This window comes from Rhodnius prolixus, unplaced genomic scaffold (genome assembly GCF_049639745.1).
Source record: "Rhodnius prolixus isolate KJV_2025 unplaced genomic scaffold, Rpr scaffold_9, whole genome shotgun sequence".
In the NCBI taxonomy this organism is placed as follows: Eukaryota; Metazoa; Arthropoda; class Insecta; order Hemiptera; family Reduviidae; genus Rhodnius; species Rhodnius prolixus.
Window position 1 is genome coordinate 4,469,299 of NW_027411604.1, and position 26,119 is coordinate 4,495,417.

The 26,119-nt window shown below is 37.2% G+C and overlaps 2 protein-coding genes across 6 annotated transcripts in view; one reads left to right on the forward strand and one right to left on the reverse strand.

The window, feature by feature from the left end:
* LOC141454021 (uncharacterized) overlaps positions 1-26,119 on the forward strand; it is a 301,530-nt gene that overhangs the window by 150,054 nt on the left and 125,357 nt on the right. For 4 of the 5 annotated variants that reach the window (XM_074127764.1, XM_074127767.1, XM_074127766.1 and 1 more), the window contains one exon: positions 20,981-21,157. The gene's annotated coding sequence lies outside the window, so the exon portion shown is untranslated. Of the gene's footprint in view, positions 1-20,342; positions 20,452-20,980; positions 21,158-26,119 lie in introns of those variants that run through there. The other variant, XR_012458368.1, reaches the window with a different exon arrangement.
* Positions 1,636-26,119, reverse strand: part of LOC141454022 (uncharacterized) — an 82,946-nt gene continuing 58,462 nt past the window's right edge. The window contains exon 3 of the mRNA XM_074127768.1: positions 1,636-1,901. Coding sequence (XP_073983869.1) covers positions 1,684-1,901 — 218 coding nt within the window. The 3' untranslated portion in view covers positions 1,636-1,683. The remainder of the gene's footprint in view (positions 1,902-26,119) is intronic.

A 26,119-nucleotide genomic window follows, 5' to 3' on the forward strand; every position in this document is an offset into this window, starting at 1 on the left:
TTTAGGGCGATTGGATAAAAAATTAATTATTTTCTTCTTACAGTTAAAAAATAAGTTAAAAATAATAAAATACTATAATTAATCTTTTATTAACCATAATAACCATGATTTTTCATTAAATAAGAAAAACATGAGCTAATTTCTACAATATTTAATTGTCTTTATTAGAACTTTGTCTAAATAAATTACTATAATTTATTTTTTGAAATAAAGTTAGCACTGGGATGGTTAAAGGGCTGTTGGTCATTATAATTATCTTTTAAATAGTGCTGGCAATGGTAGAAAAAGGGCAACACCAAGATAAGGGTAAAAGAGTTTGGAAGCCAGAAAATTGATGAAAAGTTTAGGTTTCGCATTTTCTTCTCCAATTTTCTCCCTTTGTGGTGGTAGGGGGCGGGAAATTACAAATAAAATTATTCTACTAAAGTGGAAGTTTTCCTTTTTGGAGAACTAAATATTTCACTTCCTGTTACATTTGGATAATAATTGGGATCGCATCAAACGTTTAAATTTGAGTTTTTAGATCCTTGATATCTCTTTCGCTGAGATAATCCCTGGATAAGGATTACGATATTCGAGGAGCATTTGTAGTGGAAGTCGGAAACATAAGTGAAGTCGAAATCTCTGTAAAAAAGTAAAAAGAAAAGTAATCGTCTATTTTTTCAGGCGGGGCTTAACGTCCAATTACCAATTAAGTGTCGCGGACGGAGGCGACTAGCAAACATACTTTACTGTAAATTTCTCATATTAACCATTAAAGGTATAGACCGGGGAATATAGCCTAGTACCGCAATACATCTTAGCTTTGCTGGTCTAGCCTCTAACCGCTCGGCCATCGTGGCGACTAGCAAACATACTTTACTGCAAATTTCTCATATTAACCATTAAAGGTATAGACCGGGGAATATAGCCTAGTACCGCAATACATCTTAGCTTTGCGGGTCTAGCCTCTAACCGCTCGGCTACCGTGGCGCCTAGCAAACGTACTTTACTGTAAATTTCTCATATTAACCATTAAAGGTATAGACCGGGGAATATAGCCTAGTACCGCAATACATCTTAGCTTTGCGGGTCTAGCCTCCAACCGCTCCGCTACCGTGGCGACTAGCAAACATACTTTACTGTAAATTTCTCATATTAACCATTAAAGGTATAGACCAGGGGATATAGCCTAGTACCGCAATACATCTTAGCTTTGCGGGTCTAGCCTCTAACCGCTCGGCTACCGTGGCGCCTAGCAAACGTACTTTACTGTAAATTTCTCATATTAACCATTAAAGGTATAGACCGGGGATAGTACCGCAATAGTTATTGGTGCCCGGAGCTTTTTTTTTATTGCATTCTTGGTCTTGCTCTGGACAGTGTTCTCTCGTTACAATTTCCATCACCGGATAGTGAGCTGCAGGAAGCTCCTTAGAAGAGAAAATCTAAGAGGCAGCAGCCTGGATTTTCGTACACGGGATCTCCACGCTGCTATATCTCGTTTTCTATTATACAGAATTCTATGTATTTTGACACAGTTGTGGACTACAGGTGTTTTCAGTATGGTGAGAGCAAATTTCTTCTCTCATATTGTTATTATTTATTCCCAATTCTATAAAAAACAGTTCTTTTCAACTTACCTGCAAGAATTATTCAGAATCACTCTTCCAAATTATGCGAGAAAAATTTTGTAACTTAATACTATCTACTTACATCAACTTTGATTCCTTCCACTTTGTAGGAGACTTGCTTTGGATTTGATTTTGGTACAAATCTATAGAATTCTTCATTCTCTTTGTACCATTTTACTGCGTACAAATTGTCACCTTCTAGTTCATAATGACATTCTAATATTGCTATCTCTCCGCGCATCTTATACTGTGGTACCACCAATCTGGACAACCGTAAACTCCAGCTACCTGTTTCAACAGAAGAAAATTTATAGATTTTTCTCATTTAAGATTAAGATTCTAATAGGGCGGTCTTTAAGGCCTACGCCACTGCGAGCTCTTTGGATCTATTGTGGCTCCCACTACTCTAGAGCTCGCCCTCCATAGCTCGTCCGTTTAATCAGACTCTTAATTCTGGAGAGCGCTGGGTAAAGCTCACTAGGCCTTGGTTTTTCTCTCCCCAAGAAGTAACATCCTTAACCCAGACAAGCCCTTCACACTGACACACTTGCAGCGCCGATTCCTCCTCTTCCAGACAGAACCTACAAAAGGCTATCATGTGCCAGGCCCATGTTTTCTGAGCCTGCAGTGGCCGGTTAATAGGCCTACAATTATCCTTATAGCCCCACGCGGGCCTTCACGGATTAAATCTGCAGTCAGCTTTGGCGAATAGCCCTTAATGAACTTCTTCACCTGACATTTTTCTCATTTGGTCTTGCCGGTGCGATAAAATGAATGTTACATCCATTGATTGGAAATTATAATCATCGTATAACTTAAAAGAGATTTCTCTTCAATTATTTTTAGAATCGAGAAACACAGATCGAATTATATAAGCAAGTAATCAAAACCCAATCAATGTGGCAGGTGCTAAAATGAGGTCAACGCAACCATCTGATTGTAACCATCATGTACTCGTAGCACCTAAACGTTTACCTTATTCTTGAATTTCCCAATTATAGATTTAAAAGAGTCAAATTAATATTAAGATAAAAATAATTTCAAAATTATTATTTATTGGAAAACAAGTAAAATAAGCCAATAACCTAATGGTGATTCATTAGATTCTGTTCGGGAAATTTCTATATTCTTTATAATTAATAGCTCTTTTGGAGAACTTCCGTTTCACTTCCTACTTGTGCGATAGTATAAGTCCATCATTAAAAAGGACTTAATCAGTTATTGCTTTTATAGCGGAAGTTAGGCGTTTTCCTCCAGAGCACACCTGTGCAACACTGAAAACCCTTTTTCCATCTCCACCGCTCCTCTAAAATTTCTATAAAATATCAATCTTACTATAAATTATGTGGAATTTCTGTAAAATATTTTTCATTGCCGCTGGAGAAAAGTTTGAACAGGTTTTTCTAACTCTGGCTCATTTATAATACAAGTTTTCTTTTTTATTTCCTTACTTTTTTTTTAGAAAATAAAAAAATCAAACGAATCTGTTTTCTTGGTGGCGGGAAATTCAGAAAAAAACATTAAAATAAATAAAAATTATCTGGCCGCTCAGATTTGTCCCTTCTTAGGAGCTTCTAAGGACCAGCAGCTGGATTCGAACCCAGTATTTCCTCTGAGATGATTCGCTTTTAATAAATCTCCTAGAGTTCTCTCTCATGAGTTCTATCATAAAAGTAATCAACCTTAATACTTTATTTTTTTTCTTCTTGCGTTTATTTATGCTACAATCAGCGCGTTAGCGCTATAAGTAACAGTGATAACCGTGTAAGAAATGATAAGGTAACGAGTGGAGAAGTTACCTCCAGTGGTAACGCTCCCAAATATTAGATGATTAGTCACTCTCTTAACTGGAGAGGAGATCACGAGGCCACTGTCTCTTAATGCGTCTTGTCCGGGTTGTCAGGAAGAGTTCTTGAAGAAAGATTTTTATAGTCCAGGTTGGAGACATAAAAAGGAGGGTGTACAATAGTACTTTAGATTGTAGCGATTGAATCCTTTGAAGATTGGAGCGTTTGGTTGAACCCCACAGCTCTATTCCATACGGCCCAGATGGGTTCACAAAATAGAAGTATAAATCAGTCTTTTGTTGTCCAGAGATAGTTTTGATCTATCGTCTAAGAGTCTTTAAAGTAGTCGATAGCGTCTGTTCTTTTAAGTCTATGTTAGTGAGGGGGTAACCTTAATACTTAAAAATGAAATCAAAGCTAATAAGGCTTAATTTTGGAGGAATTCCTCTAACCAACTGTGCACTGTTTTTACTTAAAAGAAATTCTTATATTGTTACGATTATTGATTAATTCAAATAAATGCATATCAGTAACTTTAATTTTTATTCTTCCAAAAGGGAAATTCGTTTAACAGCATTGCTGAAACAGTTTAATGAGGTTTTCCACATTAAAATGCATAAAGATGGAGAAATTTATTTATTTATTTTAATCATTTAGTTAGTTACAATCAACGCAATATTGCTTACGAGTATAAGCAACAATGATAACAGTAAGCAACAGTCACACATATCCGGAATGGAGAAGTTACCCAGCGGTAACACTCTAAAAGCATTCTAAATTTTATTGACTTTCTTCATCGGAGTGGAGATCGCGAGGTCACACTGTCTTTTAAGACTGTCCTAGAAGGGTTGTCTGGAAATATTCTTGAAGATAGATGTTGTACAAGTGGGATTGTGATGTTGTTAAGATGGAGTATTCTGTAACGTGTTTTTGCAACTTGTGAGACGAAAGGAATGTTCAAATCTGTGTGAATGGTTTGATTGGTGACGTAGAAAGGAGCGTCAACTGCAGAGCGATTTTAGACTGCAAGGACTCTGGATCCTTTGCAGATTAGAGCGTTTGGCTGAACCCCCACAGTTCGATGCCATAAGCCCAGGGCTGGCTTTAATATACTTACATATATAAGTCTTTTTTTTTTTTTTTGTCTAGCGTGAGTTTTGATCTGTTGTCGAGTAGTCTTTTCAGTTGTCGGAAGCGTCTGTTGTGTTCTGTTCTCTTAAGTCGAGTATGAGGGGTTCCATGTAAGTCTTCTGTCCAGGTAAAGCCCAAGGTGGAGAAAAATTAAATGCATTTTCTAATGCGGTGATTAAAGAAAATTTGCCCGTTAAAATGTAGATTATTGTAATAGGAAAAAGATTGAATTTTTCTCAAATTATTATTATTATTTTTTCTTTCATTGAAAATGGGTCTTACAAAATATTCAGTACCATTTATGGCCCTCAAGAGATAAGAAAATCGTGAAATAAGGTTGGAAATCCAAAATTATTATATTAAATAAAATAAAACTAAAATAGGAAAAATATTAGAAAAAGTTCTGCTGATTCCATAAGAAAATGAAGGCTTAAATAAAGGAGTATATTCTAAGTAGAGATGGTTAAAGTCCGCTGGTTAAGTTCTCAAAGAACGATAATGTAAGAAGCCTAACATTAAGTAGAAAGAAAGAAAAGAAAAACCTTAGTCCCATGTACAAGAACCGGAAGACCTTCCTAAGAGTTTACTTCCACGAAAAACAAGGAAACGGTGAATAGGATTGCGATTTTGGTTGATTCTTTATTTTTGCGGTGACTAAGTGGAGGGGCTGTTTCGGGGAAAGCACATTGAAGACAGGAATTTGTATGGTGGTGGGGTGGGGATGAAATCGTTTTATGGTAGGAACAAGGGAAGCTACTATTTCTGCAGGTAAGCTAAAATGTGTGGACAAAGAGGATGACTACTATCTTCATACCAGCGATGGTCTGTGGGACCATGTCGTGTGGGGGGAGGGGATACTCACTGGCTATAAAGTAGAAACCTCTGGGATATATGAGGAAGTCAACCCTGCTTCCTTATGCTTACCAGATAGGTTATCAATAATTCAAGTTCCTGCAAAGTGTTGTTGTGGAGAAGGAAGTGTTCTTCTATATATATATATATATTCGTATATAATAGAGCAGGAAGATGTTGCTTAGCTTGGACGAAAAGAGACGACGGTAGAGTGCATAGTAAGTTGGCAGTCCTGGAGACCAGTTCCTTTCTAACTGGAGGCGGTGAATACTCTCTGTCTCTCCCTAAGTGTAGTTGTCTTTTTTGCCTGCCTCCAACTGCCCCCACACCCACACAGTTACAGCCTTCCTAACTTCCTCTCCATCCTGGAAATACTGTCTCTCTGTCTCTCTCCATCTCACACACACATTCTCCTCCCCTCAGCCTTTTATCTTTCTCCAGTTTTTCCCCCACCCAGATCCTGCTACGTTTAACCCACTGTCTTTCACTTTGGTACTACCTCTTAGAAATGCGCCCGCTTTTTCGTATAAAAAATAATTCAGCCTACTTTTTTGTACAGAGGGAACCTTACCCTCTTCTTAGATTCTTTCTCTTCTTCGTCTTTCAGTTATACACCATTTCTTTCTTCAGCTTCCTTCTTCTTCTACAGGATTAAAAAAAAAAAAAAATTAAGGAAATTGTATTTCTTTATTTCCTCTTCAAAGGAATATTCGAAAACCAGGAAAGTTTAACGGTGTTGTTTCTTTTTCTTGGCCGAAAGAAAACGCTTTACTTTGCGTTTAATCCGCTTGCGCTGGCAATTAAGCTTTAAATAAAATAACAAATTTAAATATTTCATATATTTTCTACATTTTTATTTAAGCGTAGAGTCTGATCTATATTTTGGAATAGTAAAAAAATTAAGAGAGCTTGTTGTTCATTATTTTTGGTGACTGATTCATAGTTTCAATAGGATGAAAAAATAATTACCATTTCAGTCGTGATACATTTATTCTGCCGAGCTTTCGACCTAGGGACTAGGTCATCTTCAGGGCTAGTTTACAAAGTTATATTTTTACATTACAGGGTTGGTGTCTACTGTTAATCCGACCGATCACACTCAGTCCATGAACAGACAAGACAGAAGACACACCAACCCTGTAATGTAAAAAATATAACTTTGTAAACTAGCCCTGAAGATGACCTAGTCCCTAGGTCGAAAGCTCGGCAGAATAAATGTATCACGACTGAAATGGCAATTATTTTTTCATCCTATTTAAGAAAGCTTGTTTGGCTAACTCTAAACCAAAAGAAATAAAACCAGACGATGGCCATTTCCATATGATTTCAGCTTAAAATAAGGTGGGAAGTAGGGGAGGCAATAGCTGACGTCTATCTCTCCTTGACATCACTCCCCCGTCTAGACAAACAGGCTAACCGTGTGGCGATAAGTGGACTTTCCTTTCGATTGGGGTTAAGGCAAACTCTTCAGGGGGAGGGAAAGCCATCTTCAGAACATAGGAATGGTGGGCGTGAGTCGAAACACAAGGGATATTTTGGCATTAGATTTGTGGCTATCCCTGATCGCAGGCAGCTCGTTTCACATACCTGGGGAAGCCTTGTTATTTAGCAGCTTGCATTTGGAACAGGTTGTACCTCCCTCGAAGACACTGGAGGAGAGATTTTGTTACCTAACAGTAAGTTTCCTATTTATTCTATTGTTCCAAGAGGATCTGTGTAGTTACCCGGAAAAAGGATTACTTTTCGGGGAGGAAAAATCTAAGGCCTGTGAACTTTACCCAGGAGTCGCTCTCCCAGAATCAAGAGTCTGATTAAACGGACGGGTCTGGAGGGCGAGCTCTAAAGCTGGGGAACTACTAAAGATCCAAACGGGTCGCAGTAGCGTAGGCCTTCTTGAGGCCGCCCTAATCTAATCTAATCTACCCTGAAAAAGATGGATATACATCTTCCCTAAAATTGTCCCAGTTTTTTTTTTTTTTAAATTTGGGTAGAAATCTTTGAAACAACTGGTGAGGGAATTAATGGAGGATTGATTTGGATCAAGTATTGGTTATTCCTGATTTTTTGTTTTTTAAAAATGCCTACCTAAAAGAAAGAAAATTCCCAAGAGTAGTAAGCAGAATAATTAAAGAAGCTCTATGAAAAATTAGGTAGTGCGTCCTATATTGCAGAATTTCCCATCTAGTAAAGGCTTAAAGCATCTTCGAGCTTGTAAAGGCTGGTTAAAGAAATATAAAAAAATTAAAAGAACAAGTGGTTTAGGCTTTAAGTAGTGAGAGAACTTAAAAAGGAAAAAAAAACCTTTTTGCTCCCTCTCCCTATTCCCTTTATTCCTCTTCTCACTGGCAACTCTTTCCAGCTTTTAATTTGTAAATATTTGCAGCCTTAAAGTTTTACTTAATAGCAAGAAAGAGGGCCCAGAAATTAAAATCAAGGAGTACGAAGTAATAGTTTTAATTTCTGTTATATTACTAATATATTACCCAATGGGTTACCATTAATCCCCAAATAATGTTCGGGACTAATTTTTCTCTTCATCGGAGGAGAGAGAAAAGCTAACAGCGATTTAAACGCCGAGGAGGAATGGTCATGGAATGTGTTTGTGATGGTCAATGATGGACAAGATGATTGCAATGAGAAATATTGATGAAAGTATGACTTCCTGGATAACCTGAAAAAAAAAAAGAAAAAGGGAATTCTGTTAGAAGTGAAATTTAAATTGGGGAAATTCGTATTCATTCGTAGTTCCGTATATACAGGTATGTATTCGTAAAAAAAATACGCATAATATGCTGCCACTACTTCCGGGAAAAGTCACTTATATGCGCAAACCATAGTTGTGCATCGCGTAAGGGCAGCCATGGAACATGGCTGTGAAATCCCAGACTAGAGACGCATTATAAATCGTAAAGTGACTGTTAACAAATTTGGCGAGAGTCTAAATACAGGAAGTGTGAAGTTCTTATTTACGTTTTCTACGGAAGTTTCGTGGGTGGGGGGAGCAGTAATTACAAGTCAACCCCCCCCCCCCCGACAAGAGAAGGAAAAATAAAGGTACACACAGAAAATTGCAATAAAGGGAAAATATTATTACATAGGGAAAGAAAATAATCAGCAAGTCAGTCTTAGAATAGTGAAAATTGATGTCGAATTAGCATGACTACATGCAATTATAAAAACATTCTTGTTAGTCTATTGTATTTAATCTTTAGATTTGCCTTTTTTCTTTCTCATTCATACACGATTTATTGCTATTAATTATTAAAAAGAAAAATGGAAAAAAAAGTAATTAAATCAATGAATAATAACTATTTTATTGCAGTCACAAGAACAACAACTAGAAAAAATGTGCGGACACTGTCACGTGACGTCACAAATTCTCGAGGTTTCTCCTACAATTTTAACATTTTTTTGGGGAGGGAGGGCGATTTGGTTCCAAAAAAAAAAAGGTAACATAACTTTACATGATATGGTCACTGTCATGATGTGGTGGGGGAAACGGAATGTAGTTTTCTAGAAACGACATAGTAAACCGTTTTACTAGGGGCTCTTGGGTGACGATGATGTCAATGTAGTTTTGCAGGGTTGCCAGTGAAACCTATAAAAGTGGTATTATTTCTTAAGTATCGTTTCAATAATTAATAAAAAATAACGTTTTCAATGCTCGATATATTTGTGAAAATCGATACATTTTTTTTATTGATACTCCGAATTATAAAACTTCTCTAACATAGTTATGATAGGATGAAAAAATAATTGCCATTTCAGTCGTGATACATTTATTCTGCCGCGAGCTTTCCACCTAGGGACTAGGTCATCTTCAGGGCTAGTTTACAAAGTAATAGTTTTACATTACAGGGTTGGTGTGTCTTCTGTATTGTCTGTTCATGAACTGAGTGTGATCGGTCTGTGTGTGATATGTGTTAGGTTGTGTGGAAGTCAGTGTTGCCAATTGTCAAGTATTTTGTAGTAAGTTTGCGTATATACGAGGGTCGTTTAAAAAGTCCGTGCAAAAATAAAAACTACTTAATTTTTTGGGGTAAACCTTTTTTATTTTTCAACATAGTCTCCTTTTAGGCTTATACACTTCGTCCAACGCTGCTCTAGTTTGTTGATCCCTTCCGAATAATAGGATTTGTCCAAGTCTGAAAAATAGCCATTCGTTTCTGCAATCACCTCCTCGTTTGAATAAAATCTTTTTCCCGCCAGCCATTTCTTCATATTGGGGAATAAATAGCAGTCCGAGGGAGCCAAGTCTGGAGAATAGGGGGGATGTGAAACGAGTTGGAACCCTATTTCCATTAATTTTGCGACCACAACTGCTGAGGTGTGAGCTGGTGCGTTGTCGTGATGGAAAAGGACTTTTTTGTGGGCCAATCGTGGGCGTTTTTCTTGCAGCTCGGTTTTCAAACGGTCCAATAACGATGAATAATATGCACCTGTAATAGTTTTACCCTTTTCCAGATAGTCGATGAGGATTATTCCTTGCGAATCCCAAAAGACAGTCGCCATAATCTTTCCGGCCGAAGGAACGGTCTTCGCCTTTTTTGGCGCAGATTCCCCCCTTGGTAACCCATTGTTTAGATTGTTCTTTGGTCTCAGGAGTGTAGTGATGTATCCATGTTTCATCCATAGTGACAAAACGACGCTTAAAGTCCTGCGGATTCTTCTGGAACAGCTGCAAACCGTCCTTGCAACACTTCACACGATTTCCTTTTTGGTCAAGCGTGAGCAATCGCGGCACCCATCTTGCGGATAGCTTTGTCATGTCCAAATGTTGATGCAAAATATTATGTACCCGTTCATTCGAGATGCCCACAGCACTAGCAATCTCACGCACCTTCACTCTTCTGTCATCCCATCACCATATCATGGATTTTATCAATGATTTCTGGAGTAGTAACCTCAACAGGGCGTCCAGAACGTTCAGCGTCACTTGTGCCCATATGGCCACTCCGAAAATTTTGAAACCACTTATAAACTGTTCTAATCGAAGGTGCAGAGTCACCATAATGTTTATCAAGCTTCTCTTTAGTCTCCTGAGGCGTTTTGCCTTTCATAAAGTAGTGTTTAATCAACACACGAAATTCTTTTTCGTCCATTTTTTGGAAATCACTCGACTTCCTCGATTCAAACGAATGCCAAACACAAAGAAATAGACCGATCTGGCTGAAACTTGGTGTGTGTTCTTCCAAGAGATGCTACTAACTAAACATAACCTCGATACGCGCCAGTGGTGCTATCTCTCTGACTTTGCATGGACTTTTCAAACGACCCTCGTATTGTTTAAATGTACATGAAATTTAAACTGTTTTCTGTCTTAGATATGTATATCATTTCTAGCACTTTCCTTCTTTTGTGTGTTGGTTTCTGATTTAAGTATCTTTGTCGAAAGCTCGGCAGAATAAATGTATCACGACTAAAATGGCAATTATTTTTTCATCCTATTGAAACTACGAGTATGAATCAGTTACCAAAAAGAATGAACAACAATAGTTATGATACTGAGATTAAGCATAGTTTTATGCAATTATAAGAGTACAATGTGACTCTTACAAAGCAGATTTTGCTGATTTCATTAATATTCTATGTTATGATAGTTTTGGTATTCGACCGTTGTTTATTAATGATTTTATGGAATATTGTGATGCGGTCATTAAATTTAAACACAAATTTTTGGTTTTTTTCATACCAACGTTTCGGTATAAATATATTACCTTCTTCAGGGTATTGTAAAAATTTGTGGAGTTTAATTTTAAAGCTATGATGATGTATTATAGCTTAAATTTGTGTTTAAATTTAATGACCGCACCACAATATTCCCCAAAATCATTCTATGTTATATTATTTATATTAAACACATATTAATATGACATAGTTTTGAGCAAATTTTAGAAAGATTTGAATTATAACACGATCTGATAATCCAGCTCCAATTTGATGGTGTTGAATCAATAGTGAACATGAATCTATCTGTCAGTGGCTATTGTTTATTGGTCCAGTTTAGGGTCCATAGTAATGTGGTTGTCCAATAAATAGGCTTAAAAATAAAATAATTTTCCTTGAATAACTCAAGTTAGAGCTTTATTAAGCTCCTTTTTCTCACCTTGACACTAACTTTTAAAAACCGATTAAGTTGACAAAATGAAAAGTTAGGAAATTGTTTGACCTGATTGAGATTTTACCAAAGTTTTCTTAAAGATTCTTTTTTATTTTTATTTTTGCTTTTCTATTTGATTGTTTTTCCTTTTTCTTTTTACCACTGCGATCGTCAATCATTTAACGTCATCCTTTCTTCTTCGTAATGATAACTCTGGGAAAGTTCAACAGGTGCTTGGATTTTTACAAAACTGGTGGATACTATACTTTTGCCTTGAAAAGTTACAGGATTTATTGGGATATTTAAAGGATGAGATGGTCCACTCCTTTAAACTGACATAGTTGCTAAACGTTCTAGGGCGCCCGTTTCATGATCATCATCAGCAACCCGCTTTGTGTGCGCGTGCTCCCGTTGAAAGACAGGCCGTGGAGTAACAAGGAAATTCGAGAAAAACAATAGATTCAGAAATTAGGTACTCTCTCAAGAGAATTAGCCAAATACTGTTGCATTAACATGTTGGGACGTTTTTCTTTTGGGTTTCCCCTAAGGAAACATATCGTATAACCATTTTTCTGGACCCGCAATCACACTGAGAATGGTGCGATTAACTGGTTCCTGAGTAACCTACATTCAAGGAAGATAGAAAGGTGTCCCTGCGGAAGAGCTGCCAAATCTTCCAATGCTTGAAAATGCCCAACTAATACCTTATATTTCAATAGGATGAAAAAATAATTGCCATTTCAGTCGTATTACATTTATTCAGACAGACCGATCACACTCAGTCCATGAACAGACAAGACAGAAGACACACCAACCCTTTAATGTAAAAATATTACTTTGTAAACCAGCCCTGAAGATGTCCTAGTCCCTAGGTCGAAAACTCGGCAGAATAAATGTATCACGACTGAAATGGCAATTATTTTTTCAACCTATTGAAACTATGAATCAGTCACCAAAAATAATGATCAACATCTTATACTTCCTTAAAAAACTAAGATTAAGGGGTACCATCCATTCCTGGCTCCTCTCTTAAATACTAGTACCTGCTACCTCTTCTTGACATCATCATGTCAATCGCGTACCATTTTCATGAAGCCATAATCTGAAGTTTCATGAAACATTATTACACTATGTTTCGTATTTCTATATATCTGGTTGTCCCTAATGTTTGTTGTATGTACGCTTTACGTACGCAGCGTGCTCAATCGTTCTAGATCTCTTTTAGGGTTAGGTTAGAAGACCCACAAATGGGTAAAGAACCACTTTTTCTCTTCAGGGAACACCACAATTAGCTTTACAGCTGAAGACACTAAATAGAAATTTTACATAACTTCAGTAGAATCATCTCTCAAACGATAAATGAACGTTTCTTTATTTTATTTATTTATTTATTTATTTTTTTGAGTTGGGAAATAACTTTTTTAGTTAAATGAAAATAAATATAAATAAATTATTAATTAAACCGTATATAAACTAGTTGCTTCGCCATTTCCCTGAAAGTAAAACCAAGTGGAAAATGGGTTTATCTGGCTTTCTCTCTCTCTTTTAGCCCTTAATGTACATATATGCCCTTTTTTCCTCTCCCTCAGTTGCTTTTCATATTCACTTTCCCCGACGTTTACCTTTATTTGTGGAAAGTGTATTTACATATAAGTGTGTTTATTTTATGTAAAGGTCTACTACAATTTTATGTATTAACCGTTTTATTAAAACTTTACAGTTTATTTGTTAATATAATGGTATTTCCTATTGATATTATTGGTCGATTACTGTTTAACTTTGTTGTATTTTTAGTGGGGGTGTAAAAAAGAGTAATTAAAACGAGATAAATTTAGTGATAAACTTTTTCGCTATTTACCTGATTGGGAATCAATTTGGAAATGTCTGAGTAGGGATGAATTTGGTTACCAGGGATTTGCAGGTTTTCCTTCTTTTTCTTTTTCATAGAATTACCTTGGAAAGCTTTGTTTTCCTTAATCTGGAAGCGTTTATCCTAAGAACATCTGTGTATAGAGTAGATTCCTAAGAAATCTCGGATTACCTGTATAGCGTAGGAGGACGTTTTTAGAGAGTTCTGGGTAATTATTAGTCTGTGTCTAGACAGTCGGCCGATTCTGTGGTAAGTTGAAGGAAGTTCTAATTGATCTGTCAAGATTTTTAGAAACCCTCCTGTGGGAAGATGCCCCTAGGGCTGTAGCAGGATATTCTTTCAGATTTGGAGATCGCTTAGATACGAGGTGGTGGCTATTAAATAAAGGAGACTATTGCTGTAAAACATTTTATTTTAAATTTAAACATATTTAGTTATTATCACCTTCAATATACACCCCTCTCCTATCCCTACAACGCTCCATGCGGGATTTACCATTGTTCCGAAACAGTACTGGAAGTCTTTTTCTGTTAGCTCTTGCATGACGCGTACCGCTTTTTCGTTCCGCTGAAATCGTGTTCCTTTTTTAATGTAGATTTGACTTGGGGGAACAGATAATAAGTCACATGGGGTCAGGTCAGGCGAATAAGGTGGATGGCCTAAAACTGAGATGTTGTACTTGGCTAGAAACGTCGTATTGACAGACTATGCAGTGTGAGCCGGTGATGGAGAACCCTTCCATAAATCGGGTCTTTTTTTTCCTTCCTCTTTCACGGAGTTGAGCAAGCACCTCCACGGTAGTAATGTTGATTAATTATAATCGATATTTTCATCCGTTTTGGACGTGAAAGGGCGACCCGGGCGGTCATCATTTCCGACGCCTTCTCGGCCAACTTGGGAACGCTTGAACCACTCAAAAACTCGCGCACTTAATTAAAATTCATCACTATAAACTTCTTTTAATAAAAGATAAGTTTCAGGTAGCGGTTTTAACAAAGTTTTGCTGTGAAATATCACGACAATTCGCCGCTCTACTACATTTGTAGTATCATGTTTTCTCGGCAAAACGAAACTAACACCTCTTATACAAACACGTCAGGTTCCGGTCAGACAAGATTTCTCTACAAACACGTGAGACGCCGGCAATCAAAAGAGAAAAAGCTTAACGCTGCACAGCTGTCGGTCGTTAGGATTTTGGCGCATGCATAGTTCTTCTGTAGCAGCATCAGTCTCGTTATTTCATAGCCACACCTCGTATATCTTGGACTGGAGGATGTACGGTGTCTCATCTAGCATCTCTGAGGCGGCCACAAAACATCTTGGGAATCACAGTGAAGAGAAATGAGAGAGAGTAATAAAAATTAAATATTTACTTAAGTTTTATTGAACAGTACTCTAATTTATTTACTCTAGAACTTTACTATGTATATGTTGGTAATAATCAGACAAGTGAAGTATAAAATTTAATCCCAGTGTTGGTTTGCTTTTTAGTTGAATACATCCGTTTGTATTTATGTACGTAGTTTAGATTGTTTCCCAGACAGTATTATGGGTGGGTATTTGCTAGGACATGAAGGTGTGCGCGAATGGGTTAGTGTAGATTTGTGTATGTACTCTAGATTCTGGAAAGGGTGTGGGTGGAGGAGGAGCCCTAAAACTCCCTTCATGCATGTTAGCTAAGCAATGCTTACACACTACCAGGGGTGTCAGCCAGTGTTTATATATGAGTGTATGTATAAGTGTATACATAAGAGCATTTACACATGATTCTGTATGTATGTGTGTGTGTATAAGTTTAAGTTCCTCATGGAGTGGTGCCTCCCAAATTCACCAAAATCCAATCGGCTAAGTAAATACGAGTCTATCGAACGTTCACCCCGGTTCTCTTTCTCTATCCAATCACTCCTGTGCTCCCATCTCCCATCCCTTAGGACTCTCTGGATTTGGGTTTAGATCAAGATACTTGGCTTTATCAACATCCTAATCGCTTTGTAACTATCTCCATGAGTAATAACGATCTGGAGAATTTTTTTTTTTGCGTCATATTACTCGTATTTCTCTCTGCTATCCTGATAACTTGATGAGAAATGATGACAAAGCCTGCAGATATCCGAGTCGGAATTTTAACTGGAAGTATTAGTTTTTCGGTTTTCTCGAAACTCGAGAAAACGGAAAAAACTTTTTCACACACTTGTCTTTCTTTTTCTTTTCCCAGAAAATACATCAAGTTCGGGCTATAGATCTTAGTGATATTGACGTTGATGCTACAATTTTTTTTTTAGATTTTTAGTCTGAAAAATTAGTGTTTATTTGGCGGAATGGGAAGTTGCTATAACTTTGGCTACTTCCTGTTCAGGAATAAATACCCGCAATATTTACTTAACCCAATTAGATCTCGAGAAACATCCAGAGAAGCCAATAAAATCAATTCAATCCTCCATATTCTGAAATTCTTTATCTCGCATCTTTTTTAATCAATAAAACTACAATAACATCATTTAATACTTATTTAGACAGGCCCACTTCCACCGTTTGGTGTAGAGGGATTCCCCCACTCCGATTTTTTTTGTAACTGTCTTTTTTTAATCTTTTTAGATTCGGAGGGGGGAGAATCAGCCTACATTACTCCCCAGCTTGTTGAAGATGCTGCGTGCTTTAATCTGGCAATACCAGCTGCTCCTACCAACTTCCCTTGAAGTAACGTACCTCTACTACTTGAGACGTCCTTCAGGACCTCAGGTTGTAGCCAGGGAATCCCTCCTCCTTTTGCAACCAGGCTTGGAATCGGGTTCGGCGGAGTTATCATTTAATTTTAAATCGTATAATTATTTATTGCAGTTACTCTGAATAATGAATAAATATTTATTTCTATAAATATATATACATAAAATAAATACAGAAGTTTAATGTATAATACAAGGCGCCATGGTAGCCGAACGGGTTAAGAGGCAAGACCTGCAAAGCTAATGCATTGTGGTATTGGGTTCGATTCCCGGTCTTAGCCTTCGATTTTATTTAATGGTTAATTGAGAAATAGTAAAGTACGTTTGCTAGTCGCCTCCGTCCACGACACCTAGTAAATGGTAGTTAGACGTTAAGCCCCGCCTGAAAAAATAGGCGATTACTTTACTTTTACTTTATGTATAATAATTTCAACCTTTTTACCAAGTGAGGAACGAGAAAGGTTAGGTTGAGCAGGATAAGAATGCAAGGAAAAAAGGAGAGGAAAAACCTGCAGCTAGTGTAGAGAGTTAGAGGGGTATCTGTCTTTTGTGTTTGTACATTATAGAAGGATCTGTAGGAGGCTATGTCGCGGCAGAGGGGATTAGGATGACAGTCTAGGATGGAAAGGAGTTTCAGGCAGACGATTTTGGGTATAGGAGTGTACCGAGGGGATAATGGACGCACTCTCCGTGAAGTGAGTCGATTTTAGTGCGTCGTGGAGAGTTTGTCGCTAAGTCTAAGAAATTTGTTCAATATTTTCCTGGAGTCTCTTGATGTTACTTACAAGTCCAGGCTCCAGGCGGAGCAGGCGTAATAGAGTAACATCGGGGCTTAATGACCCACTTTGTAGAGGAGGAGTTTGTTGTGTTACAGTCATTTTGGAGTCACAAGATTACAGCTACTCTATGTTAATGCCAACGAATAAATTTAGTTTTATTTTATTTTTTCATTTCTTTTTTCTTGGCCTGATGTTTCTTGCCACCTGTTGTAAAGAAAAGACCCTTAAGACCATTGGATTCGATTCATCGTCTTGTTTTGCGATTAGAAACCTTTATTAAGGAATAAGAGGAAGTGAAATTTAAAATCGGATGTAAAAAATCACTTTTGTTTTACTAAATTATTTGACGGTGTTGTTCCATCAAAGAATACGAAATTACCCCCTAAATTATTCTAATATTATTTGCATATTTTCTTTTTTTTTGATAAAAATTTCCAGGAAATACTAATGGAAATATGTTTTTCTTACTGTTTTACTTATTCACGAAGTTTTATTTAAAAAAGAAAAAACAAGACATATTTATATTGCTTTTACTGAACACTAAAGTATAAAAAATATATAATAACTTGGAGGTTGCACTGTTTATATTCCCAGCTAGTTTTACTCAGAAAAATGTAAGTAAATAGGAAAATGGGTAGTAAAAAAAGAAGTGAAAAGGAAAAACAATGAAAAACTGCAAGCAATAATTGGGTTTATTGGGTTTGAAGAGTGGGTGGGAAGAAGAGTTTTTAGATAAACATGCTGCAGCTTTTCAGAATATGCTGACCAGCAGCACACTATAGTTGTGCTGTGCCGAAGAATCTCTTCTATTCAAGCAGCTCTATAATAGAGTCTGGGAACGCTCTAGTATCTTAACCAAACTCTCTAGAATCTCCCCTCCCCCCTTTCCGCCACATCTTGGACGCCATCTTTTCAGACCAGACCAGAGAGACTATTCGACTCACGTCTCTTCGGGCCAGTTGTTTTCCCGAACCCTATAGGGATTCCCTGCACACTGTTGCCCCTACCTACCTGTATTCTTGGTTTAAACACTCGCTCCCAACCCCTTTGCCCTTCCTCTTTTACCCTCCTATATCCTCTACTTCCTTCACCACCTCCATCCCCATTTTTCCAATTGGACCCTGAGTAAATATTTTATTTAGACACAAAGACAAGAATCCAGAGGAGGACCTGGATGTGTCTTGCAATTGTGACCCCACCTCTGTCCTGGATATCCAGACCTTTCCATCAAAAATACATCAGCTGTAGTTCTCGTTTTTCTTTCCTTTTTTCTCTGTCTCTCTCCTTTTATGAGTTTTTCCCCAAACAAACACAACACTTACTTACAAATTATATATTTCCTTTCACCTCTCCAAGCGTTTCCAGTTTCTACGCACACGAGAGAAAGTTTAATATATTATTTCCTGTCACCCATTACCCCTTCCCCCCAAAAGGAAGTATAGTGATTGATCGTGCAGAGTTTTGATCCTAAAGTTTCGCCGGAAGTATAAATTTTGAGAACTCATTATTACGAAACAGTGGCCCTTTACAAATCGTTTCTGAATATCTACTGTAATTAAACGGAGGATTGCTGACCAATGCGATATAGTTTAGGTGATATATGCGAACGGGACAGTAACCTCGTTTTAGTCATACAGCTTTAACGGAAGATTTTTTTTATAACAATTTTTTAGATATACTGTGAGGGTATGGCACACGGGACTGCTTTATAAACTCAAACGCCTACTGACTTCTACGTTTTATCTCATTCTTAAGTCTTATCTCTCCGACCGTTTCTTCCAAGTCAGACAAGGTTCTTCTTCTTCTCTTATCCTTCCAACACTCGCTGGAGTTCCTCAAGGAAGCATTCTAGCCCCCTTACTTTATATTCTCTATATTGCCGACTTACCAACTCACCCGACTACAATTACGCCGACGACGCTGCAATTCCATCACCTCATCTGGATCCTGTAATAGCATGCCGTGCACTCCAATCCCACCTAAATCTTCTCGAGCCTTGGCTGCAAAAGTGGAGAATCAAAGTGAACGAATTGAAATCTAAATACATAGTATTCACTCTGAATAAGAAAACTCTCCCTCCTCTCTCCTTCCACAATACTTCTATTACCAACCAACTACGATATCTCGGCAAGTACATCTAGACAAACGACTAATTTGGAACCCCCACACGAGACTCAAACGAATTGACCTCAACCTGAGATATAAAATGTTGAAAACACTACGCGACAAACGTTCTAAACTGAGCCTGACGAACAGAAGAAAACTATAACACCGCCCTACTTGCCCCAATATGGACGTACGGAATACAGCTCTACGGAAGCGCCAAAAAATCGGAACACCATTCGACTTCAGACCTTAAAGTCTAAAATTCTAAGAACAATAGTTAACGCTCCCTTCTACGTCTCCAATCACACAATACACTCTGATCTAAATATTCCTCTCGTCTCTGGAAATAGCCCAATCTCGATACACAAAACTGCACTCAAATCTACAAAGCCATTACAACCCTCTGATCCCACAACATGTCTACAATAACACTTCCTTCAAATCCACACAGCGCAGACTAAAGCGGCAGTGGCCACGCGACCATCTCAACACAACGCCGACCTCCTAGGATGGTTGCTGTGTAAGCTTGCCAACGTGGCGATCTAACGGCTTCTATCACTGGATGGCCGTCCTTCACTCCACTCCACATGCATTTGACCCGTCTTAAAATGAACTCCCTGTATATACGTGCATGTGTATTTGCGCCATCCCTTATCTATCATCACTTTAAAATTTAAAAAAAAAGAAGAAGATATACTGTAAGAAAAAAATAATGGTTAATTTGCAGTATTATTTTTAAAAAACTTAAAATTTATACTCCAACTAATTTCATCATCATCAATACGACGTAATTCAGTGCGCTGAAGGAGGAAGAAAAACTCTGGACCAAAAACTTCCCCTCTAAAAATGAAGAAGAAGAAAATTATAAAGGTTTTCTAGGAAAAGATGGAAAATGAAAAGTAAAGAGGAGACAAAAAAAAAAAGTGTCCCTGGATGCGAACAACTCGTACAATTTTTTTCAGAATAGCAAGCTGGAAAACTCCAGAACTGAGAGCCAAAGTACGAGTATGGCGCGAGGAAGACAGAGGCCATATTGTGAAGAGTAAGAGCGCGTGTTGGGAATACGAGAGCGGGAACAATAGGAATAAGCGCGGGAATTTTTCTATACGGAAATGGAAGCGTATATATATATATATATATATATATATATATGTGTGTGTGTGTGTGTCTGTATGTACTAATGCTCCCCATTCTCCTTTGGGGAATTATGTTCTTCCGCAAGATTGCGCGTAAATCACAGAGAAATGCATTCTTGTGTGCTTTTGTTGTTGTTGTTCCTTTTCTATAATAAATATCTCTCCTCTTTGCTGCGGTGGGAAGTTTGTGCGTAGTATATGTGTATATATGTGCGTCGTCCCTTATTTATCCTCCTTTTGGTCACATCTACGTCGCGTATATGTAACAATGATTTTGTATGCACTGTTCAGCGTTAAGAATTAATGGAATTTAGTTTGCTCTCCATTTCTGCAAATTATTATATATAACAATGGGTAAAGGCTTTATATGGTCTTTTATAAAACACTTCAACTTCATCTATAGGTTCAGCTAAAAAATCAATTCGTCTAGCGAAGCATTTAATTAAGTTCGTTTCAACTGTCCGAGTGTGTAAAAAAGATATTTTGTTCCAGATTAACAGTATGGATTTATATTTTTTTTACAGCTACATCATAATCCCTTAATCCGCAGCTCTCGTCCCTTACTACCCTCCCTACCTTCTGCGTAGGCTATAGCGATGATGGCGGTACAATAAACAGGACATCCTTCGGATTCGATATATTCGATAAAATCTGCATTAACCGCCTTATAATGGTCATCGTTCGATTATCTTCATTATCCAAGCCTTTCTATTGATTTAGTTTTAGTTTTTATTCGATTTTTATGCTTTAATTTTCTATATTTATCTTAATTTGCTTGTTACGTCACTGTAATATGCAGTTTCGAATGCATTAATGAAAACAAAAACAAACAAAAAAATTGTTATGCAACAGCATCATATTGTTTCTTTTCTGCTTGTTCCAGATATTCCGCACAGCAATTCATTAGTGCCAGATGAAACCATCCTGCAGCCACATCGGTGATGAAGTAATTCAACCAGCTATTCTAGAGGAGTTCGAGGAAGAGACAGAGGAGCTGACAGAAAGTAATTGGAAGCCAACACATTCTTCTCCTTTGTTGTACAACGCTCAGTTTCTGCAGGTTAATCTTTATTTTTGAAGGCTTTTTCGCAGCGGTATATAATAAGACAGCAAGTGAACAAGAAAATAATTGCCAAATCTGGCGTCGTCTAGGGAGGGAAACGACTGAATTGTTTTCCATGTTTAGCCTTCTGACTTTGGGAAGTTCTAGTTCCGCAGAAAGGAGCAGCTTACAGCAAGATATTCATCAAGAAATTTTAGTTCATTGTTGATAACTGTGGTACCACAAAGATCATTAAACATCATCTCAATCATCAATCAACCCCAATGGTTAAAAGGAACTGCCAGGACACATGAATGGCCTAAATTGCAATGTCCTGGTATAACTTACGAGGATATGATCCCATGTTGTCGAGTTAGGCGTTTCTATTAAAGCTCTCCACTCTCCTCTACCCACCGTAAAGGGGGGGGCAAAGCTCTAACTTATTGTAGTTCACTTCATTGCAATTTTTTTGTGACCCTTCTGTATTTGCGAAACGAACGATTGTGTGTCAGTCGTTAAGAAGAAAAACTAAACTAATGAAGAAAATTATTCTCTTAATTTTGTGAAAATTGCTCTTAAAAACAAAAAACAAAAATCTTTCGCCAGTTTTCCTATTCCGATGAAAAGCTCTGCTTCAAAATGTCTGATATAATATTTAAATTATTTTGGGACTGAGAATGAGTCTAAAGTGAAAATATACTTAATTAATGGAAAAATCTATTTTGTTTTCTTTAATTATCAGCATATGCATAAAATAAGATGTGTGTGTGTGTAAGATGTGTAGTAAAGATTTGTTTGCATGAATATATGCATTTGTTGCACTTATTTGAGCGTTTGTATGGCTTTGTTGTAACATGCAATCCACTAGAGGCGGATATGATAACATAGTATAGTGTGTTAAGACCGGAATAATTTGCTTTCAAGTCCTGGGATTAATAATTACATTGTGATGTGTATTCATTACACACAACGATGTTGGGCTATATAAAGCAGAGACTCTCCACTATACGCACATATGCACCCACACGTTGGCAACACTAACAGAGTTGTGGCTTCGCTTCTAGAGGTTATGGCAACGTTATGGGAATTCAATGTTAACATTAACATATTGTTGTATTAATGATCAGAGAAATGTTAGCCTGGTTTAAAATTGGTATGGTTTAATTCTATTAACAAAAAAAAAAACTGGGAAATCTTCAAAATTGAGTTTTCATCAAGAAAAAATATCCTTTTTGAGATCTGGAGTCCTGGAAAAAGTGATTTTTAGAAAACAACTCAAGGTGGTAGCAATTTTTGACCAATCGTTGATATTATCTTCGAATTAGTAGGTCAATCATATAATTAGATCATCTTCAGGGCTTAGATTTTTTTTGATTAATATCAATTTGTACAAATTTTGGTCAAAATTATTGTGCAATAATATTAATTATTGTACTACAAAAAAGTGAATTGAATAAATTTTGTTGGCCCAAACCTGCAGCCCTCATTTCCTTCCGGAGTTCTTGACCTGTTTACCAATCATTCGCTCTCGTTTCTTAGTACCAGGGAGTAAATGATTCGACTCTCCATCCTCCCGCCTATTGACACATATCCTCCAGAATATATATTCAGAAGAATTTTTTCGTTTCTTGATCATTTAGACATTGAGGAAGTATTCCAGAGAAAGTATTCGGGGATGATTTCCGGGCAAGTTTCTGGTTTCTAAATGAACGTGTTCTTTGTTTGGTTTTATGGACGTCTAGACAATGACTTTTTTGACTACACTTTGATTTGATTGATTGATGGCGTCTGGCTCCCGGAGATGGCTTGCTGAACTCAAGAGCGTTTTACCAACTACATATTTTCTCATTCTTCAATCTTCGTCTGTGGTAATTCCTACTCTCCTTCTTTCTCATTTCGTGCAGGTGTTCCCCCAGAGAACTGTTCTTGGGCCTATCTTCTACACCATATACACCGCTGATATTCCTACCAATCCTCATACTTTTCTTTTTTTATCATGCCGGTGATACGGCAATCCTCTCTCTTCATAACGACCCGGTTTCTTGCCTGTCGCTCCCTTCAATCCCACATAAAATCTCTAGAGCCTTGGCTAAAGAAATGGTAAATTAAAATAAATGAATTACATTACATTCTCCACCTGTTTACTTAAACCTCACTCCTCTTCATGGAAAAATGCCTAACCTACAGTCCACGAGCTCAGACTTAAGCAGAAAGAACTAAGCAGACAATTCAAACTTCTTTCTAGATTTCTCGACTAACGATCGAAACGTTCACTAAACAATAAATGATACTGACACACAATACATACTGATGCATAAAAAATACTGACACTGATAGATAATACTGACACTGATAATGATACACAATGATACTCAAACCTGCCTGGCCTTACGGAATCAAACTTTGGGGCTAAGCCAGGGGACCCCAAACTTTTTACACAGGCCAGTTCACTGTCCCACAGACTGTTGGAGGGCCAGAATAAAAAAAAAAACTATTTTAAAGTAAAAAAAAAAATATATATAAAATATTTCAAATAAAGAACAAGTAAATTTATATCAACAAACTGCCCAGTATTTCTGTGGGTACTATGGGCCTGCTTTTGGCTAATGAGATGGTCCAATGTCCGGTTTAGTTATAGTGCTTTGCCTTTCTTCCTACTTCTGCTATTATTTTTCGGAGCCGTGACGCGTGCATCCCGCGTCATCGGAAGTAGTACTGTACATGAGCGACGCAGCGCTTTGCGGCACCGCCACATATAGTGGCTTCTCTCACTGACCACCTAGTGAAAGAGATGCAGCTTCTGGAAGTGCGGCGAGGGCCGGATAAATGTCCTCAGGGAGCCACATATGGCCCGCGGGCCGTAGTTTGGGGACCCCTGGGCTAAGCCAAAGCTTCCAGTATCTATAAAAATACAAAATCCTTCCAGTCAAAAAAAAAAACTCCGTCGAATCCGCTAATGCTCCTTACTTTGTGTCTAAGTCTACCTTGCACCGAGATTTCCTTGTTCCCCTATGTTTCAGAAGCTGCACGCTTCAATTACCTTACATCCTAATCCGCTAGTGCACTAGCTTAACTTACTGTGCATTGTCTGGAAATCCTCCCAAGACGGTTGAAGCGCTGGTGGCCACCGCGATCTTCTCAATGAAGTGCCAGAGTGAACTGTACCTCTTCGGGAGTTTCACCAATGGGTTAATTCTCCCCTCATGCTATTCATGTATTTATTCTATGTATCTTGTTGTAACAGCTTCACTTGTTGCAGAAATCTGCTGCAGTTGAAAATAAATAAAGTAAAAAAAAAAGAAATCTGAAGGCACCATCAGTGTTTTAGACAGATACTAATTGATTCATTTTTTTTGTTCCTTAAAGAAGAGTTAGATAGTCGAAAACCATCTTTATTTTTCTTTCTTCTCCAGCATCTTCTTTCTCTTCTAAGACATTCACTAATTCCTTTCTTTTTGATTAAACACAAATGATTCCTGATTCTCCCTTTCGTTTCCTTCCTCTTTGTGTCTTTCTTTCTGTCTGCCATTGATGACTACAGATTACCTAGTGGGTGGTTCAAAAAGAAAAAAAAAAAAGGAACTTTATTAAGTGCAGCTTACTGGAAGTGGCAGCTACTTAATTGGTAACATCAAACTTAGGCTCTTTTTAAGTTCTTTTTCAAAAGGAAAGAGGAGATTAACATTTTTTAAAAGTTAATTTATTACGTAAAATATTTTGGTACAATATTTTTCGAAGTGGTTTAAGAGGGGGTTAGGATTTTTAGAAAAGCTATTGCTTAAAATTTCCCTAAATAAACTTCCAAGTTATTGGGGGAAATCTACGTTAAACCTCTTTCCACATAACCTGCTAAAATAAATTTTCATGGAGAAAATTATGAATTAAAATTATAAAATCTTTTTTTTTTCTTTTTTGTAAGAATTTTTTTCGTAGAATTTCCGATTTAAAGAAAGCAGATCAGCCGGAGCGCTTTTTCTCTTTAAGTATATCGTGGAAAACTGTAGGCAAAAGAAAAAGAAGCTTTTCAGGAAAACCACATTTCCGGTTATACCATTCACTTTGGTAACGGAAGTTTAACAATATCTTAGCGGAACAAGAACAATTTCTGAAAAAATTTAATTGATCGAAATGTAATTGATCTATGTTGCGGTAAAATGGAACATGTTCTTTTTTACTTAGTTCTGTACTGTTCAGCTCTGGTCTGGCTTTTTACTTAGATCTGTACTGTTCAGCAGGTGTTGAGAATTCAGTGATTTTCACCTACGTATTACATGGTGTTATTGCGCTTCTATTTCTGACTTAGTGTGACTTCATTTGTACTGTCCTGGTTTTGGAACATTGTAGACGGAAATGATCCTTTCTGTTTCTTATATTCTTTGTCTTGGACTCCTTGTACTTCGGCCATTTTGTCCTCTTCATTTACTAGTTCTTCTTGATTTCTTTCTACCAACTTTTGTCTACATTTTTTGCCTCTCTTCATTGGCCTGTAATGTCTATTATAACATATTCTTTGTCTTGAACTCCTTCTTCTTGTCTGCCATTTTGTTCTCTTCCTTCATCTTTCATAGTTCTTCTTGATTACTTTCTACCAACTTTTGTCTACATATTTTGCCGCTCTTCATTTGCCTGTAATTTCTCTTATATTCTTTATCTTGAACTCCTTCTTCTTCTTGTCTACCATTTTGTCCTCTTCCTTCATCTTTCATAGTTCTTCTTGATTACTTTCTACCAACTTTTGTCTACATTTTTTGCCTCTCTTCATTGGCCTGTAATGTCTATTATAACATATTCTTTGTCTTGAACTCCTTCTTCTTGTCTGCCATTTTGTTCTCTTCCTTCATCTTTCATAGTTCTTCTTGATTACTTTCTACCAACTTTTGTCTACATATTTTGCCGCTCTTCATTTGCCTGTAATTTCTCTTATATTCTTTATCTTGAACTCCTTCTTCTTCTTGTCTACCATTTTGTCCTCTTCATTTA